This window comes from Myripristis murdjan, chromosome 10 (assembly GCF_902150065.1).
Source record: "Myripristis murdjan chromosome 10, fMyrMur1.1, whole genome shotgun sequence".
NCBI classification, from domain to species: Eukaryota; Metazoa; Chordata; class Actinopteri; order Holocentriformes; family Holocentridae; genus Myripristis; species Myripristis murdjan.
In genome coordinates, this window is record NC_043989.1 from 12,801,180 (window position 1) to 12,821,782 (window position 20,603).

Here is a 20,603-nt window from a genome sequence, read left to right on the forward strand (position 1 = left end):
TCGTGTCACCACATAACATGGGAGGGGGACAGAAGGTTTGATCATTATATCATTCCATCTTCCTGTAGTGCTGGAGCTTTTTTTTTTATTATTACTTTGTCTCCAGAAATAAAACAAGGCACTCCTAACTTCTCCTTACACCCTGTTTGTTTACTCAGTCTCGTGGAGGAATTATCATTCTGGAGAAGCAATGGGGCTTATCTAAACAGCTGGTTTGGCAGAACCTTCTGGGAGTCCTGCCCCTCAGTCTGTAATCTTTTCTGATTTTACATGTCAAGCTCATTCATTCATTAGCAGGCCAGTGTCCACTGGTGTTTCTCCCTGGCTGTTAAATTAGCCCGCTACGGGCTCCCTCCTAAGATGATGCATTATGCCTTCTACTCAGGGAACAGAGGAAGAGGGAGGGGATGGAGACTGGGAAAAACAAAAGAGAGTTGTTTTAAATTGTTGCCAGTCGAGCGCCTGAGGTAGGAAGGCTTCATGGTGGTTGTGGCACATTGCCTTCTTCTGGGATGGCGACTGCTACAGAGAGCGTGACAGTACTGCAAAGCCCGTTGGGAGTATTTACTGTGCCGTACAGCATTTTATCATGTTTGGGATTTTCTTTGTTAGAAGCTAGAGTACTGGGGGTGTAGCAGAGATCAGCATTTTAATTGCCATTAGTTTGTTTTGCCAATCCACCGGTACCTCATGTGCAGCATGTTGTATGTACAGTTCAGCTGGTAAACAGACACAAACGCTCCCCAGACTCTGTTTCTCACTGGTCTTTGTCCCACCACTGCAGCTGCCAAGTAGACTTCTCTGCTCTGTTCCACAGTTTAGAATGTGACTGAGCCTTCACATCCGGTTTCACTCTCCCAGTAAGTCTGCTCCACTGCACCTCAATGTGCCGCCACAGCAACAGCCTGAAAGAGACTGCAGACTCAGACACAATGTGTCTGCAATGTATACTGTAAATATTTGCATCATCTGTCCCTTTTCAAGATACAGTCACTGCCAAAATTGTCTTTTCTGGTAAAGTCTGATATACTCTCTGATGGATCATAATTAATTTAGGAAACCAAAAAGGAAATCTGTATTCTGATACTGAAATGGCACTGACAAAGAGGCTAGTCTAAACATCTGTCAGCAATTAAAATGACTTGTGGGAGCTTAGTCCATTGGTCATTTTAACCAATATATGTAATGAAAGGATTGGCACCAAAATCATCTTTGCATTATCTCTGTCTGGTGCACATCCCAACAATTTAGCACTCAGTATGTTTAGTAATTAGCATTGTCCTAAAAGTGAATTTCTGAGAATTTGTAGCAGCTCTAAATCTGGATGATTGGTTCATTTTAATGAAATGTGTGAAACTTGCCAGGCTTCTTCAGGAAACTGGCAAAATAGACACAGAATTTGACAAAGAGAATGCACTTTCAAAGGCAGAAGATCTCTCTCCCCTCAGGACTTCCAGCATAACTTATTTTGTTTATGCAGGAAGTCAGCAAAATTAGCCAGACAGCTACAGTTTCGGTGCTGTTTATTCGTGAGGGACTTCACTGATGATGAAGATCAGGATTTTGTTTTCAGAAATCACGAATTTGTTGGCCCTGGAAGAAAAAACAATGCCAGTCTCGTATTACTAAAAGATCTATCTTCATGTGTTAGATAAGACAAATCACTTACTGTTACTTTACTGAGTATTATGGGCTTGCGTGCATGTTGAACAGAGCTATCAAGCAGAGACACAGAGATGGTTTAAGTGACTGAGTGAGTCAGATTGTATGTCCCATAATGCAAAAAAGCACATTTCACCTTTAAAAATAAACTGTCTATACATGTACTTGTTCATTATCGTTGCAGTTATACACATTATATTAAGGACACTAGAAATACATTCTTTCTGTGAGTTTGAACACAGAAGTATCCAAAATACATTTTGCCATGCATAATATGTAGTTATTCCAAATTTGTCAGCACTGCTAAGATGGATGACTGTTGGTGCTCTGCTGCTCTGAGCTGGATAGTTATTCCAGCAAATGTACATTTCTTTGTCAGATGATGATGACGAAGCTTGTCTGGATCCACTTCATATTAACTATAGGAAGATAAGGATGTTTTTAATACATAGAGAGAGCTCAAGGCTGCATTGTGCTCTTCTCACCTTCCTCTCAAGATCCATCACCAAATATGCTAGAAGCTGGTGTAATCTGAGTCGCAGCTCAAAGGAAGACACTTTCATAGCACTTTATAAAACAAAGCAAACATCCGAAAACATACACCTTAGATCCTGAATAGGAAAACCACAATAGGAAAACCACAATGGTGTTAAATTGATCACTTTAATTGAGCATTGCACATTGTAGATGGCAAATTGTCATTTTAATCACCTCTATGAAAATCCTGAATTTATGTAAGTGCTGCGATGTTCAGCATTTTTAGATTTTCAAGCATCTACCTCCAAGAACGCAGAGCTGTGCGTAGCGACTGTGACTTCACACATATGAACCTTACCTGAGCATTTATTTTGTACTAATGGAACAAACTCCCCACTTCTTATTATTTGGGCCTATTCAGGAGGATTAATCCAGAGGTCATAGAAGATCAGCGTGAAATTATTTTTAACTAATCTCACCTAAGCAATGGTGCAGCAACAATTTCAAATAAGTCAACCCTTTGTTTGGGCTTAATTAGTTGGGGGAAAAAAAATCCTAACATATATTATTCAGGCTAACCTGAAATTGTAATTAGGGGTTAAAAAAGTGATTTTCTTGTGATGGTCAAATTCAGTCTCTTGTTCACAAAGCTATTGTTGGTTCCTCTTATTTTAAGGTGAAGACTGTAATCCTCTTTGAGTGTACAACTTCAGATTTCCAAAATAGTATGTGTATTACAACTAGGCTTGCCAGCCTTGACTAACTGGCACAAGATTCCTCAAATCAGACTGGACGGAGGCCACCATCAGAGTCTGTCCCTGTGTGCTTTTGTGTGTTTCTGCATGTGTAAGTTGCTTTGATTGTTTGCCTAAATACCACTGTGTGGCATCATATTTCTGGACTATTTCCTGGACATGATGTCAATGCAAAAGCCGGCTCTACGTTCCACCCCATCAAACAAATACAGTCAGTCTCTCTGTAATTCATGGCATCAAGTTGTCAACTACAATCATAGCAGACAGTGCTCAATTTGCCTCCATACAAGCTGTCTCGAGTTTGCAAAACTTGCCTAAAATCTGGACATGAAAAAGAAAGTAGACACAAGCTGGCTGGTAATTTAAGTGACATGAGCTAATAGCCATAGAGTGGCAAGTGGTGATCTTTACAAGAGTAGGTGCCACATGGCCCATTGCCAAATAAGTCACAAACAGTAGATCTTAAAAGTGTGTGCTCTGGACATGTAAGCCAAAGTGACATTCTTGCACCACATGACAATGAGCGGAGGACATGGTCATTTGCCTCACTCAAAGAACAATACTGTCTCAAAACAACAAATACACAGAAAACATTAATTTGCTCTTAAAAAAAAAAAAAAAAATTGAAGGTTGCACGACAAGCCTACCTACTTCTAATCCTGCCCTAATTCTGTTGATACACTGAATCAAATATGATGCTCATGTGATTTTTTTTTTTTTTTTTTTTTTTTTTTTTACCAGTATCAGGCAGTATTTATTAAGCCACTTGACCACTGGGAACATAATGTGTTCCCCCAGTGGGCCTTCAAAGTATTATTTAGTCTTATTAAAATAGAGGGCAGACTTGCACTGACATGTAACCCACCCAGGGACCATGTTGAGAGAAACAGAGACTCTCATCAGTACCCTTAGTCCCAGTGAAATAGCTCAATGTCTCTGCATCGAAGTATCACAACCCCTTTTATTGTCTCTTCAAGGCAGTAGCATGGTGTAAACAATGCTTGAACAATTATGAGTCTGTAAATCTCCCAGCAGCTCTCTTAGGGACTGTCCTAACAATCTACCTTGTTACAGGCATAGCTAGCTTGTTGTATATGTAATAAGGCGAAGATGAAATGGCGGTGGGGGGATTTGCTGTTCTGAGAGTATCGCTGGTGCAGGGATCATAAAAGAAGCGAGACGGTGACATTCTTGTTCCAACTTTGAAATCCCAACTAAGTCATAAAAGTCGACTGAAGCTTGTGTTACTGATGTCTGTAAAGGAAACAGCATTTTCACATTTTTGCAGTAAACTGTACAGTATGTTTTACTGCTTTAGATGCATAATTGCAAAGTTGAGACACTGACATGTGCATGAACGCTGATACTGTAAACACCAAAGTGACTCAACTGGCATCTGTTGGTAAATTGCCAGCAAATCTTAATGTGTTATATCCCCGATACTGAGTGCATCTGCACAGCGGTAAATGGAAAGCATCTTTGCCCTGCTGAACCTTCTGAAGTTCAGTCTTCATTGACTTTTTACAAAAAAGCTACTTAGGCGTCTTTTTTTAGTAGCTTAAAAATTTCCCAACTCCCATTTGCTGCTAATGCTGTTCATCTGGCCAAATTATTACCATGCATCTAAATGATCCAAAATGCAGCCTTACAGCTCTCACAAGCTGTTTCTTAAATGCCACTTAGCTGCAGGATCCCAGAGTGAGCTCTTGTTGATTTATTAGGGGGTAGTACTGCTGAAAACCAGCAGAGCGACAAGGAGACATATCCGCCATAGAGGTCACTCCCCTGATGACTGTCTGCCTCATAGTTCAGACGCTTGCACTCACTGCCTGCAACGTTAGGTCTGCTGCAGTCTGTTTTTCATTCACAGATATGCATCTGAATGTATCAGTCTTCAGGGGAAGTCTTTGATGAATATTTCATATAGTACAACAACTGCCCTTTTGCTACAGGAGATTGGTCATATTCAAATAATGGAATTGTGTTCACCTCAACAATAAGCAACAGGATTCACTCAGCGCTCTTCACAAGGAGTCGGGTGATTACTTGGCAGGGAAAGGACAAAAGGGAGGATACAACAAGGAACAATGAAGAGACAGAGGGGAAGGAGAAATGATGAGACACAGGCTTAGTCTCTTTTAACTTCATTTCATTTGAAACTCTATTTTTCAGTTTCTGCTAATTCCTCTGGAAGTCATATCCATCACGTGTGGGGCCAGCAGAATTTAGGGGTGTTACATTATTTGTCATGTCTTGAAAAGGTGCTTTTGCGCTACCTTTGAAAGGCCTTTTGAAGTTCCCCTCGGGATGAGAAGCTACATTTTCATTTCTTGTCTTTCCACTCTAGTGAAGGTTCAGATGAAGCTTTAAAAAGGTGGAAAAGGAGGATCAGAAATGTGTTGTTTCCTCATTACCGACATTTCATTATTAACTTACTTGGGCATGGTGTAACGTTTTCTTGAGAGCTGCCTTCACTAAAGTGACAGAGCTATTTTCCTTGAAATATCTCTGTAGCGTATTTACACAACTCACGCTGTCTTGTGTATTTTCAAAAAAAAGGCAGAACGGCAATGTAGATTAAAAAAAAAGGAAGGGGAAAAATGTTTTAAACAAAAAGTCCAGGGAAAAATCATATTCCCTGGGCTGCTGTGCAAAGAAAATAAAAGCCTTTGTAGTTTTCCCTTTGATTTTTGTTGAGATCACAGAAACAAACAACACACTGGACAACAATATGTCCCAGTGCCTGAGTTTGTTTCACAATGGTGTGTTGACCAAGAGTAGACAGAATAGCTCCCAAAGTTCCCTCGCCCTCCTCCCTCCTGAACGCAGCTCTATTATGGGCACAGAAGCATGTATCAAGGTGATTTATTGCCACAGAGAGCTCAAGTTGTTTAAAATGGCTGGTGTGATTAGTCATATATGCTTCGGAGCTGAAAGTGGGGTGCACAGCGCTCCTGTAAATTAACAGCAGCTGCAGACTGTAGTCGACCACAGCAAGGTGGTCAAACGTGGCAAGCGGCAGAGAGTCGCTGGGGGACAAAGAGAGAAAGTGGGTCATTACACTCCTTTCAGGTATGAGTAGGTTGACAGAAAAGAGTGGTAGACTGTGTTCACGATACAGAGGCTCTGCAATGAACTGATTTCAGCAATGTTTAAAAAAAAAAAAAAAAAAAAGGAAATGCCAGAAGAATCATAGTTTCTGATTTTTGCCCAAATCCCTTTAATGTTCCTAACATACCACAAGCCATCAGGTATGTCCAAACTCACTAAGATGAAAAATGGTATTCCTAGAACCATTTTATTGGAGAGCTTGTTTTTGGTTTCTCAAGGAGTATTTATTTTTTTTTTTTTTTATACAGAAGTGTTTTTATTAAACCTCAAGCTGATTTCTCATTGAGCCAACAGAGAATAGTCATGTCCTCATATGCCCTGTGGGTCGCAAATGGTTCTTTTTTGAAGCTTTGTAAAAATTATTCCCTACCTAACCTGTTTTAGTTCTGTCAAGAAATTAAATGGAACAGTTCGTATATCTCACACTTCAGCTGGCCAGTGGCTATCTGTGCTATCCAACACCTATCTTATACCAGTCTGATTAGGAGCAGGAGACTCAAGCCCATTATCTGTGAACCTCAAGCATTCTCACCACCGTTACCACTTTAGGAACAAACTTCTTTGATTTTCTTACATGGATTTTCTTTATTTAGTATTGAATACTAAATATCATCAATCTCCAAGATTTGGGAATAACTCAAAAAAGGGACTATGAGTCAAAAACTGTAATAAAATGAGGCTGGGCTCATAGAAATATGTGAACTAAACACAACTTTCTTAACACGTTATGTGGTGGTTTCACAAAATGGGGAAAAATTACATGTCAGTACCACATAAAAGTCAAAAGTCAATTAGGATTCTTAGTCACGTTGGACAGACAAAGGACCAGTTTTATAAAGAGCAAAATAGTCCAAGTTCAGATGCAGGTGGGGTGGAGGACGGGTCAGTCAATGTGATTTTCAGTCAGCTGATGCGAGTTTGAATCCACTTTGAGGCGAAATCGCTGTTTGCGTTAGCTTGCCAACATTAACCATGACCTGTCCCTACCTGTAACCACGTAGTTTTGGTCGCTATACCTAACCAAAGTCCTGTGTACTTTAGCTTGACATTTGTGCACATGTGAACACTTGGTGTGGTGGTGACACGTATTTGTTCTTATTTGACTTTTCATTGGCATTGATTCCATAATGTTGGCATGTATTTAGCACCACCATGTAATGTGTTGTTAAGAAATTTGTGTTCATGTAATATATTTCTACGAGGCTGGTGGAGGATAACAGGTGCAGTTGAAAGTCAGTAAAGTGGGAGCAATAAAAACGCATGCGGGCTAAAGCAATAAAAAAATAAATAAATAAAAAAACAAGCTGTGGTCTGATTGGATCACTCCATTCTTATGTGTAAAAGTAAATTTTAATCTCCAGTAGTTTGTGATGCAAGTTTGAGAAATCAACCAACAGGCCTCTTTCTGCATGGATAGCACTTCAGATTCTCACAGTTTCATGTTTGGCAATTTAAAGAAAAAACTTTTTAATGAGAAATCTCCATATTTTCGTTTAACATGCCTTTAATAAATAAAGATTTGGATGCTGGTCTGTTGGATACTCTTACAGTAGCAGGAATCATCAATTTGTGGTGTCCAATGCACTCCAGGAGTTATTTTGTGAAGTGCTGTAATTTACTTTTTTGGGTTACCCACTTTTCCCTAACATGCCTCATTTACTTCTACTTCAGTTAGTGGCTCCCTTGGTGAGCCGAGGGAGAAGCTCTCACTTTTTTACTCTGAGGGCCTGATACCAAAACTTGATGTTTATGTTGGTGTTTTAGGTTAGTTGAAAAATGATCTCTTTTACATCCACTGTTTCTTTGGCTATATTTCTTTACTCATCTGTGTATAATATAACAATAATACCATAAAGACAAAAGCATTACTGTGCGGGAGAGGTAAGAAAGAGACAATAGGCTTACTTAGAGGACATCCCTTGTAATTAACAGAGTCATTAAAACAGCCACAGGCTTTTGATTTGCAATTAAGACACATCATAATGGTATATGATAGCAACCGCAATGGAAACAAAGTAATCAAAACAAATGAAATGAGGAACAACCAAAAATGAAAACATGAAACGAAACATGAAATGAATCAAATGAATAGCATAAGCAAAATGTATGTATATTCCCTCTGTCATTTATGGTTATATGCAAGCAAACAACAAAACAGGCCCTGAAATACAATGCTCATTGTCAAAGGCTTTTTTTTTTTTTTTAATGGTGTTAAGGTAAGCTACATTTGAGTGGATTTTTATTACAGCTTTGCTTTTTGACCAGAGTTAAAACTATGATTTGGCTTTGAGGGGGTCTCTAAAAATAGAACTTGGAGAGGTAGGGGTCCGTGAGTCAATGACGTTCACATGCTGAGACTAAAACATGGCAATATGCAAGACACACAAAAGTGAGATACAGACTACAAATGCTTGAAACAAATAGGCGTTGATCTGCGTGACTGTGGCATGTCTACTTTGAGGCCTAGGTTCCCATGCGTATTACTGAAGATCATTGTATACCGTCACCAGTGGAGTGAATAGTCAACACACACACACACACACACACACACACACACACACACACTGACACATGTCTCTGTCTTTTAAACTCTCTCTGATACACACAAACACGCAGACACAGTGCACAATTAATAATCAATATAAAACTCTGCAGCAATATGACAATAGCACTTCCATCAATTCTCTAGCCCACATGCAACAGTGCTGCACTGATAATCTTATTAATATCTGACAGTCAATGTGCCGTCATCCCACATATCCAGTTCAACCTACATGAAGCACTCCATGCATGTCATTTCTATATTGTAAAGCACTTTGAACTACAACTTTTACACGGAAGGTGCTATGCACATAAAGTTTATTAATATTGTTAGTATTATTATCACTATTATTAATATTTTTGCAGCCACTTCTGTGGCTTGGTGAAGACTTGCAGCAGATCATGTTACCAACCTGCATTGAAAAGGTTTCAGTAAAGGGGACAACCTTGTATCACCATCAGTCGACACAAATAATACATTTAATGTAGTTTCAGTAATAATTGCATACAAATTACTTTAGCAAATATTTCAGATTATGAAATTTGTACTTTTGTGGCTTTCAGGTCTTCAGGTCTTCCTGTGTTTTCAGGTTCGGGTCTTGACATATCCTAGCATCCTCTTTGAAAAGCCCGTGACCACAAATATTTTCCTTGGGCTTTGAACTTCTTTTCAGTGTCTGCAGCTTTAAACCATATTCACATTAACTGATGGTTTAAGTAACTGCTTTGGTACTCTAACCCCACACCACCTCAGTTTAAACTCTCCATTTAATGCTACATACCACATATTCAGAATGGGATTTTTGTACAGCTTCCAAAAACATTTTAAGCTACCCCAGCGTTGCAGGAATTCAAACTCAAGTATGCAACAACATGATCATTTTCAGTGGGTTGAAAATAAGTTGAAATTAGACTGGACTAGTTTGCCAAGATTTTGATATATCCAACTTTTCTGCCTGCCAAGTGCATGTTCAAAGTCTAGTAGTCAAAATATCCACTGGCCTTTGATGATGCTATGGATAGAACTTATGTCCTAAAGCTAAAAGGACGGCTAAACCTACTTCTTTTCGTGCTTACTAGCATCCAACTATGTACCTCCTCAATTAACAAAGCCACAAAACAGAGTGTTTGTAATTACAATGCACAAGTGTTTCAATGCCTCGCGAGTGTTTATATTTAGAGGCTGTCTCTGATTTTGTGTCCTTTCATTACATTGAATTGGCACGTCTCCAGTTTCCAGTTAAAGTGCAGGACTACATGCCTTGGCGTTATATTTGGAAGATTGTTCTCCATTTGCCCTCGAGGAGCCCTGTGTAGTTTTTGAACTCAATGTTACTTATATTTCAGCAACTCAGAAAGTACGTAAAAGCACTTGTTGACCAAAGACAGCACAATAGTTCAATGGCTCGTGTATTAGATGAGATGAAGGCGGCACGTGTGCCATTTTGGGTGACCACCTACATAAAAACCTGGCTCAGATGTTGAGGGTGGGGTTGCGCAGGTATATCATTATGGTTTCAAACTGGGTACCTCCCATCACAGATGCTTTGGTGACTTCGGCTCACAACACCTCCAGAGAGTCAACAGTGAACCTCTGCTCTCCCTACCGCCCCTTCACACCTGTTCGCAACACTGATCATGTCCCATTTCTCCTTGCAAAGGAGTGCTGAAAGGCAGCACATTCATACGCATGTCAGCTCTCTATCTTGCAGTTTATTGGAAAATATAAACACCTTAAAAAAAAAAAAAAAAAACAAGTTACCAAATGCAGATCTTGTATTTACAAAGACACCAACATAGCAGAGAAGCCTACAGTGAACTGGTGAGGGAAGCATGTGCTAAATATCCTTTAGGCCCGTTACACAGTCTACGCAAGGAAAAATTCACGCAAATGCAGTGGTTTTGTTCCTTGTGTTCTTGTGTTGCAAAATGTGCAGCGGAAAATGTAAACATCTGTTGCAATGCCCCATGTTTCAGGTAGGGGCACTAAATGAAAACTGCTGGTAAAAAGCCAAAACCAGTTAAGAAGACTCATTTTATATGTTCCTGCATTTAAAAAAAATGCAGTGGTGGCAGATGTTGAAGAGAATCTGCCAGAATTAATTTGTGGTACAAACATTTCAGTGGTGACAGAGGATCTTGTAAAGCACACAGTCTCCATTTTTAAATACCTCTCCCCAACATTACATTGCCTTTGTATCCCCCATGTGACAAAAATATGTATAGACTCAGACTGGACCAGTTGACTTACGTGTAAGCAAACAGATCAAGATCTTACGTTTGTGTGTGTGAGCCTTGACTACGTAACACGCTGAACAAGGCTTCAGCTCCTTTAGACCCACAGACCAATTAGTAAAAGGATCCATGTGCACCAGGTTAAACAGTGTTACTTCAAAACAGGTAAACATTATAATCAAAATCTTGCCTTAGTCGCTCTCTCCTTGTGTACTCTGATTGTGTGCTGAAGATAAAGCATTTCCAGTTTCATCAGTTGGGGTTGAGAATTACTGATGAGTGTGTAATTAACGACGATCCAAAACCTAATGGCTTTGGAATTAAAAAAAAAAAAAAAAAAAAACAGCAAAAAAGATGCAGTGTTATTTGCACCATAAAATTGAGCGGTGCGCAGCTATGTCCACCTGTTTTCTGTTTACAGCACGTTGCACTGTGTTGTTTTCTGCTTGCTGTCAAAGTCGTCCTCAGTGAGATTGATATCATGCACTGCCAATGGGCTTATTTTCCCCTGTACCAACTAAGTTGATGATGCATTAGTGACTGACCACTATTTTCTAAATTGAATTTTCCAAGCTGGCGCCTGTCCAAACACAGCTGCCTGTCTTCAGAAGGCTTCACCAAACAGCAGCCCGCATGTGTTGAGCAGCCCAGGAACATTCTTACTCCATTTATCCATATTCTTCAGGCCTTGGGTGTTGACAGGCCTGGTAATCAATGTCCACAAGCATAATCCTCATGTCTCAAGACACTACATAATCAGATCTCTCTCTCTCAGTTTCTCCCTCTCACTCACACACACAAACACACACACACACACAAAGCTCTCACTCTGCCTGCAGTTTTACAGAGGCAAACTGCACAGCTACATCCAGTTCTACATCTTCATCATATATATAGCGTGTCTTTTTTTAAAATCACCTTACAAGAGAAAACACACACCCACACGCACATGTACAAATACATATGGGATGCTGTGAATGTATTGAACATGTGGTCACATGTGTGAAGGCCATCTGCACCACTGTCTCTGGCAAATCTATACGAGATGAAGTTATTTCCCCTGTGGATCTTCATTTTCCAGCAATATCTCCACAGGAGCGTGTTCTTACTTTCTTTTCTCAGCTTAATGCCTTATAATTCCGAAAGTTCTCCCAGGTTTTGTTTTCATTACCTCTCATTTTTCTTGTGTTTGCAGTGAAACATTAGTGTGTCTTTTTAATAGTCATCATTCTAGGGGAGGATTAATTATGGTGGTAGTAATTATGTGCGCTTTCATTTGCAGAGGTTATGCCTCTGCTGTGGCAATTTTCAATGTGTCTAACAGAGATGTTCCCGTTTTCTTTTTGAGAAAAAAAAAAAAAAAAGAGAAACCCTAATAAAACAACACTGCGAACCAGAGTGCAGCTCTTGGGAGACATTAGTAGTTCTCATGTGACTGCCCATGTGAAGAGACTTGAGCTCTATAAAATCAGCCTGGTTTAGGCTGCTGGAGGACAAGGAGCCAGTGGTGTTGCCTTACTGAGAGTGGGAGACAAGAGAGAGAGGGAGACAAGAGAGAGAAAGCTTCCTATACGTCACCGGCCAAAAAAAAAAAAAAAAAAAAAAAAAAAAAGGAAAAAAAGTTGAAATGATCAACTGACTCCTCTTTTTCATCTACACAGCTGTTTTTCATTTAAGCTTTGCAATAAAAGAGTCAGATTATCTCTCTATACCTGGGAGACAACCTAAGCAACTGAGGCTCTCTAAGCCTAATAGTGTCTCATATTAAAACCAGAAGGGACTTTAAAAGGACTAAAACTAAAATAGAACGGATTGTTGACCAGTTTGGCTGTCTAGGCGGCTGCCCACCTCAATCTATCACAGGGCTGCCTATGGCTCCCAGGAGGCCCCGGTGCTCCGTGCAGGTCCAACCCCACCACCCCCCTTATTCCACACACACACACAAACACACTCACACACACCCCACCCCCCTACTGTGAGTGACAGGCATCCGGTTACGCCTGAATGAAGCTGCTATCTCTCAACCCTCAAGGACAACTAAGAGGACATATTGTCATCAAGTCATCCTTCCCATACCCACTACTACCGCTTCCATATATGCACATACAAATTCTCTCTCTCATCCAGCCACACACACACACATACACACACACCCACACACTCATGCAAACCCTGCCGCGACCCACTCACCTGTAACAGCATCAGCATGACCTTTTCTTAAAGTCCTCCGGTGTCACAGCAGAGCCCATTCACGCAAACCACCCGCAGGTGTAGTCGTGCCTGCCGTTTCTCATTCACTCCTCTCACCGAGTCTACGTTTGAAACCATCTGGGTGGAGGTTGTTAAAGACCACCTCAGAGAGGAACGCTGAAGAGAGAAAATAAACAAGGCATTGTCTGGGAAGGCTTTCACACAGTTCCTCCTCACACTCAAAAGTGTGAATGTCTTCCTCGCTGCATAGCTCTGAATTCTTTATCTTACTGTACACCAGCAAGAGGCATCTTGTGATGTGAAGGAAAAAATAACAATCCAGAGGGACATCGGACATAGAAGAAGGCAGTTTTTCAAATGAACAATAAGCTCTGGTTTTGTTGTAACGTTTCTTTGGCAGTCAATGTGCATTTCGGTTTGGCGCCAGGTTGTTTGGAATATAACCTTGAAGTGTTCAAATACACTTTTTCAGCTTTGAAAAACGGCAATAACATCCACAGATGGCATGGTATTGTTGTTGCTGCTCTGCGGTCTCAGAACTAACTGGCCTTATTCTCACATGTCCTTTCCACATTTCATTGTATTGTTAGAAGTTCTAACACTGATGAGACAGCTGGGAGTCAGCACTGAACTTGAGACTTGAGAGGATTTCAGTTGCACTAGGAAACTTCACATTGAGTGGCAGCTCTTGACTTTTGAGGGAGAAAAAAAAAATCAAAATCAGTTATGTAAGTGAACTGCCCACTCCTTGGACCTGAATTTCTGCTTCTTAGTGGCTTATACAAGTGAAGATGGTTTAAAAAAAAAAAAAAAAAAAAAAAAAAAAAGACAAGAAAAGAAATCTTTCCACAACAGGTTTAGTAATCATAGCTTTCTACTTTTTCTTTTTCTTTTTCTTTTTTTTTCCTTTTTGTTTTTACAATATTCAGTATTTCACTTGTAAGATAGAATTTGCCATTTCCTTTCCTTCCTTTCCACTTTCCAATTCTCACCAGTAACCATACCTGATCTTATCATCATAATCATCATCATTATTAGCATTATTATTGTTATCCTTATTATCATCATTATTATTGTTATTATCATAGCCTATAGTGCATCTTTAATATCACAGGTGTATGATTGAGCAGGAATGAGTGGGAAACATAACATGCAAATCTGCCCCTCCTCCCTGGCTAAGCTAACCACCAGTTTTCTTTTCCTATGATGCTGATGGACTGAAATGACCCACACCACATTGCTCTTCATCCACACCCTCCCCCACAGTGCTCACTAGAGGGTGAACGCCAACCCCAGATTCACTCTCTTTGTGGAAGGAGCGTTATCTGCCTGGCCTCTCGCCTCATTATATTGCCTTGTTCCACAATCCACATCTGTGTTTTTCCCCGCTTCCTACTGGATGTTGTGTTATTGATCAGGGCACTGGGTCTCTGCAGATACACACACCGCCACACACTTCTAGTGGATCATCAGTGATGACTGACAGAGATTATTTTCATATACATATATACATTGTTTTTTACAAAAATCCAACTCATTCTGCCTTTAAGTATAAAAAGTAAGTTTTAAAAGTCTTTGTGACCAAGTATTCATAGACTATAGTTACAGTCCTTGTGCACAGAGTATGAGTTGCAGCATTTCCTTTGTCATGGCCCTTTTCTGCACATAAGGAAACCTAGTTAACTTTCATAGAAGTTATTTTTTGGCAGGGCCAATTTCATTGTTATGTAGAAGCGATTTTGCGGTCAAGTAAAGGTTTCTGGACAGGCTTGCTGTTCAGAAATTGATCAGGACAGGGGCACTGTCGGAAATGAAGTTTTCCTTTAACCGCAAATAACAAAATTTCAAACATGGAATATGCACGGAGACAAACTGTACCCATGATAGTGTGTGTAACCGGGATGGGCACAATGAGAATCAGCTCTGGGGAAAAAATTATAACGTTCCTCATCTTTGTGATGAGGTGAAATATTGTGTTGTGCTCTAAAACCTTCCCTTTATTGCAGCATAAATCATACTGCAGGTTTTCCAGCGTGCTGATACATCTACCTAAAAAGTATCCAAGGAGGACATACAGAGGCTATTCATTTCTATTTTCAGAATGCCAATTATAGTGCACAGCAGCAGCTTTGGATATTGAACCAGTTGAAGTCAAACTGTTGTAATACATTATTATCTATTTCAGCCTGGTGAGGTGGGGAGATTCTCACTGCTGGATTTTCATCAAAAGTGATGGCCTGCTGAAAATGTAATTCACTGTTTTAGTATAAATCAATAAGTCTCCAGAATCTATTCCCCCATTCCACCTTTATGTTAATATAAAAGAAAATGCTCAAATAGAACTTTAATTCACCACACAGACTTTCAGACTGTTTAATAGCTCCAATTTTGCCTATAACTGCTCAATTGACACTTAAATATCAAGCCCATCTTAATTTGGCTTCCCCTTACAATTTTTAAGTTCCAGTTCCCTTTTGAGCCAAGGCTATTGTGATCCATGTTAATGGAGATTTATAGTCCAGTGCCATTCTCACAGTGATCTCCTATTAAGAATTATATTCCATTCAATCATTATTACTCTGGTCTCCCATTAGAAAACGTCATCGAAATATGCGATGCACGGCACTTCGATGTCTTGAACTCCGTAATGCATGTGAGTAAGTGGACACGCAACATGTTAAATACATGTCTCGGACTGTAAAGTGAAGGCTAATTTTGAGTTAGACTGTTAGAGGACATTCAAATGTTTTTGATGGGAGATAATAAATCCTGATAGACTCCCATCTGAGTATATTCATTAATCATGCGTCTCATTGGCGAGTCTCTGATTTGCCACTGAGACAGATGAAGATGAACTCAGCAATATATTTCTCATCATAACACAACCCTCACATAAATATTAATAGCATATTTTCAGCTGGTGGGCATGAATCATTTTTGTAGACAGGGAATTTTAAGAACCATCCATGCGTATCCAAGAACAGTACATAACCAAGCAGTTGTGATAAACAACAGTGCTTTAAGGGAACAGTCACGAGAAAGCCAAAATCAAACAGGAGATTTAAAAAGACCTTTATTCTATTTAGGCAAACTTCCACTGATACATTTTCCTGTTTAAACTTGGAGCTTGTCAGTGTAAATATTTTCACGGCTCCAATGATTATCACTGATATCAAGTTTTGAATGTGGAAATTAATGGCAAAGACTGAATCGTGACTCCATTAGACGGTGTGTTTGAGACATCGAAATGTATTCAAGAATTTCAGGGCATGCTGGAGCTCCATTGTTGTTTCATATCATGTTAACTCGCTAATTGATTCTGTTAAAATCAATCTGTGACGCCTAATGCATTCCAGGCGTTATTTTGCATTGAAGTGTAGTAATTTATTGTGTTTTTTATATAAGCACATCTGCCATATCTTCTACTAGAGAGTTCCTATCATTCAGCACGAAAGGGCGTACACTGCACTGGCTTTGGAAGATAATGTCCACCATCATATTGCCATTTATGTGTTTTGAAACTCTTTTTCAAACTATTTCTAGAGATTTGTGGTTTGCCATTGACTCCTTGATTATGTATTTTAATGCAATCCTACAATAAATATTGTCCTTTTGATCCGTCTGCAAAGGATTAGTGTTATCAGTATTTTTTGGCCCCATTTTTTGAGGCTATGCTACCACAACCAAATCTTGCAGTGCACAGAGGGAAATGTGTTTCATGAAAATTTTCATGAAAATGAAATGGTCTACGTGTAAATTGCAGGTTTTATAAGTCCAGCTTTAATCCTCACATCACATCAACCAATCCAGGACCGATTCTATTTTTTAAACATACCGATCCCCAGTTATGATAGATGTATCTGAAGCCCAGTGTGTTCTATAAACCTGTTGCATTCACCTGTGGATCACACCTGTGGGTGGAGAGAGCAACAAACAACAGCAACAGCATTAGAGATCAGGTTGTCGGAGCAAGAGAGCAAGATTTTTTTTCCAGAAAAAGTCACTCCGTTTGGCAGCTGCATTTTCATCTGCTGAGAGTACTGTTGGTAAAGAAATTGGTATCTATGCCTCACACACACACACACACACACACACACACATACACACACAAAATCTCACAGTGTAACTGCTGAATGTTGGTGCAAAGTGGCTGCTCTAGAAAGAAGCCCTTTTCACTGAACTGACACCTGAACTTGATGTTTACCATTTAAGCTTTATAGATAGCAGGAATTTTTATGCTATCAAAGTCAATTGTAGCTGCACGGGAAATATCTCAAGGTGACATTATTATGTTGTCTACATTTTGTAGGAAGAAAAACAAACCACTAAACAACAAAACAGCCCCGGAAATGCAAGATACATCACAAAGAGCTGTTTTTTAATAGAGAAAAAGTGTTTTAGGATGGATTTTTCTCCACATGCAATTAATTTTTCACATGGATATTTATACCCACACAAGGTACATTAGTCAACTAGAAGTGTTTTGAGGTTGTTGTTGTTGTTGTTGTTGTTCTCTAGGCCATTAAGGACAAAAAAAGAACTGCTGTGATTCAACACTGGGAAAGTGAACAAACTCGACATCTCAGCCACAAATTATACTCCATGCTACATGGTTACATACCGTATGAGAGCTGTCATAACAGTTAAATCACAAGTGATGGATGTGCTGTCTGGTGTTTGGACAGATTTGTTTAGTTGTAATGAATGTGTTTGAAATTGTGTTCAATTGTTAAATTATTCGAAGGATTAACAACTTATTCCAGTTCATTACAATGTGATGGATTACTAATGATGTTTCTAAATGATACCATGTGTGCTTTAATCTGTCAGACGTCTGATTAGTCCTGTCTGTGCAGATATACGACCATCAGTATAAAGCTGTGCTGGATGGCATGGAGACAGACAGCATCATGGAGATTGACCCCGGCAAGCGCATTGAGATCTTCAGGATGGGCAACGGGAGCGACGAGGTGCTTGAGGTGCATGACTTCAAAAACGTAAGTAAAAGTTAAATAAGGATACGTGTGCGCTCCTCTTCCACGAGTGAAAAAATGGATGTGATTATTTTGTCTCTTTATCATAATATCTCTGTGGAGGAATGATACTGGCATCCTGTCCTTTTCAAATCGCTGGAGGAGGCAATTGACAGCATGTCTCCTCTGCTAAAATCACATCTTCTCCTTCAACAATATTTGTTCCCTGCTTTTATCACTCTCAATGAAAAAGCTGTGACAATTTTTCATGTGTAGGCTAACACTGAACGCCCAATAACACTATCAATCTCTTGCTCTCTCTTGCTCAGCCTGTGTGTGTGTGTGTGTGTGTGTGTGTGTGTGTGCCTGTTTCTGTCTCTCTCAAGCACACACACACACACACACACACACATGCAAACACATGTGCCTGTTGCTTGTTCCACTTCCTGTTAGTGAAGCGTATCCCCTGAGGAGATTAGTTTGATTCCATGCTCTGCCACGGAAGACTGAGAAACAAGTGAGTGAGCAGCGTAATTCCAACCTCATTGTGATACAAAAAAAAAAAAAAAAGAAAGAAAAAAAAGAGGGGAACCCACACAAAACTTAAAATAGGTTACAGTGGTAGCTGATGGATGAGGTTAGAATCTATTTTTTAATATAAAAAAGGGATGTTGCACGTTATTACACAGACCAAAGCCACCTCTAAAACAAGCTCCATCAAGCCTGAGGGCTGTGTGAGAAATGGAAAAAAGGGGGATTATGCCGCCAGGACAGTGGTCCACAGGCAAAATCCCCTCATTATTGTTTCAGGCTAATACTAGACTCATTCTAAACAGGATGGCCAAAGAACTGGAGTTTTTTTCTTTTTCCTTTTTTTTTTGTGTTTGTTTGTTTGTTTGTTTTAATCCTGCAAGAGATCCAGCATAATTTTTATATTAAGATATACTTATCAGAAATATTTTAATGACTGGCCAAATGTTTTATTATAGCTACATAGCATTACATTTAGGTAAACTGACCAGATCAATATTTGAGAATTTCAACTCAATAAACTGAGACACAGCTTCAGCGCTACATTACAAATAAGTATTTTGTGAGCATTATATGTATTACATGAACACCAAATCATGCCTGACATAACAATTGATTTCATAAATATAACACACGGCTGTGATGAAGCTCTTCATCAGGTGGCATGAAAGTATAATGTAAAGAATAGCAAGCAAAGTAAATCTCTACATATGTAGCATTTTTCAGATATGTTAAGAATGGGTGCTACAAACGGATACAGAATGCATTTTAAAACAGAGCAAAAACAAAGTTGATGATAATTCAACTAGAGCAAAACAAGCAAGAAAAACAGGAATATAGAATAGTGTGGAGGGAGCATAAATATAAACACAAATAAATAAAAGGCTTGTATAAATTAGCAGCCACGGGTAAAAACAGTAAAACTATGAAGAAGACACAGCTGTTATGAATAGCTGGAAAGCTAATTTAAAAAGGTGAGATATAAGACACATTTTTAAGACTTCAGTAGACTTTGCTGCACAAACTGAAGCTGTTACGTTACTTCACAGTCTGGGGGCCAACACAGTGAAAGCACAATCCCGCCTTCGTCTAAACTTGGCAAGAAGGACGGCAAGAAGCCCCTGTTCACACGACCAAAGAAGCTGCGAGGTGAAGGGGTTAACAGATCAGAAATATAAAGTAGGCACTAGACCTTTTAAAGCCTTGAATGGGATTAAAAGAATTTGAAAATCAATAAAACCACAAAAAAAAAATATGATTGGGCCAAGGACTGACCCTTGGGGCACTCCACAGGTCAGAGGAGCAGAGAAAGAGACATAATCTGCCAAATGGACTGAAAAGTCTCTGTGAGATAAATATGAGGTGAGTCAGACTACCAGTGCAGAACCCAATAGACCAGCCCAGTGCCTAAGCCTGTCAATCACAAAGGACTTACCAAGCATGCCAAAGGCAGCACTGAACTGCAGTATTTTCAATGCAAACTGCACGGATTTGTTTAAATTCATCATTTCATACAGACGTGTGTATTATTAGACATCACTGAGTATGCTGAATAAATTTCTGACCTTGAGAGATTTTCAGAAACTATTAAGGCAGTGTTTACGTTCAGGGCTGCTTGGTCAGGTAGCTACGCCTCTTCATTTGGTTTGTTTGAAAAAGATGAGAGCTCTATTTCTGTTGTTGTACAGCCAAGCAAAATCAAACAGCAGTTTTATGAAGTACCCTTTAATGCAGCTAAAGTGCCAAAATTCATGTGAGGTGTGGCTCCAGCGCAGTCTCATTTTGTGAAAGTTTTGTAAGATCTGAGCAGACCTTGGAGTTCTTATGTGATGTGGACACAAATTACATGAACATTATGTTCCTCCACTTCAATAGCACTGTGTAACAAAGTGGATGTGCTATTTTTTTTTTTTTTTTTTTTTATCTGTTTGTGATGTGAAAGGCTTCAGGTTGCAGGCTCAGGTCAGGCAAGTAGAACAAGTTTGGTTAGGGATTAAGGGTTAGGAAAAGGTCGGGGTCATCCAATAATACTACAGCACAGTGTCATTATTTGCAGGGCCACTAGAGGTTGCTTGACTTTAAAATGTAACTACAGGTTGTAATAAGC

At 39.5% G+C, this 20,603-nt stretch overlaps 1 protein-coding gene across 1 annotated transcript in view; it reads left to right on the plus strand.

Moving 5' to 3' along the window:
- tnmd (tenomodulin) overlaps positions 1-20,603 on the plus strand; it is a 40,533-nt gene that overhangs the window by 6,600 nt on the left and 13,330 nt on the right. The window contains exon 3 of the mRNA XM_030062182.1: positions 17,849-17,989. Coding sequence (XP_029918042.1) covers positions 17,849-17,989 — 141 coding nt within the window. The remainder of the gene's footprint in view (positions 1-17,848; positions 17,990-20,603) is intronic.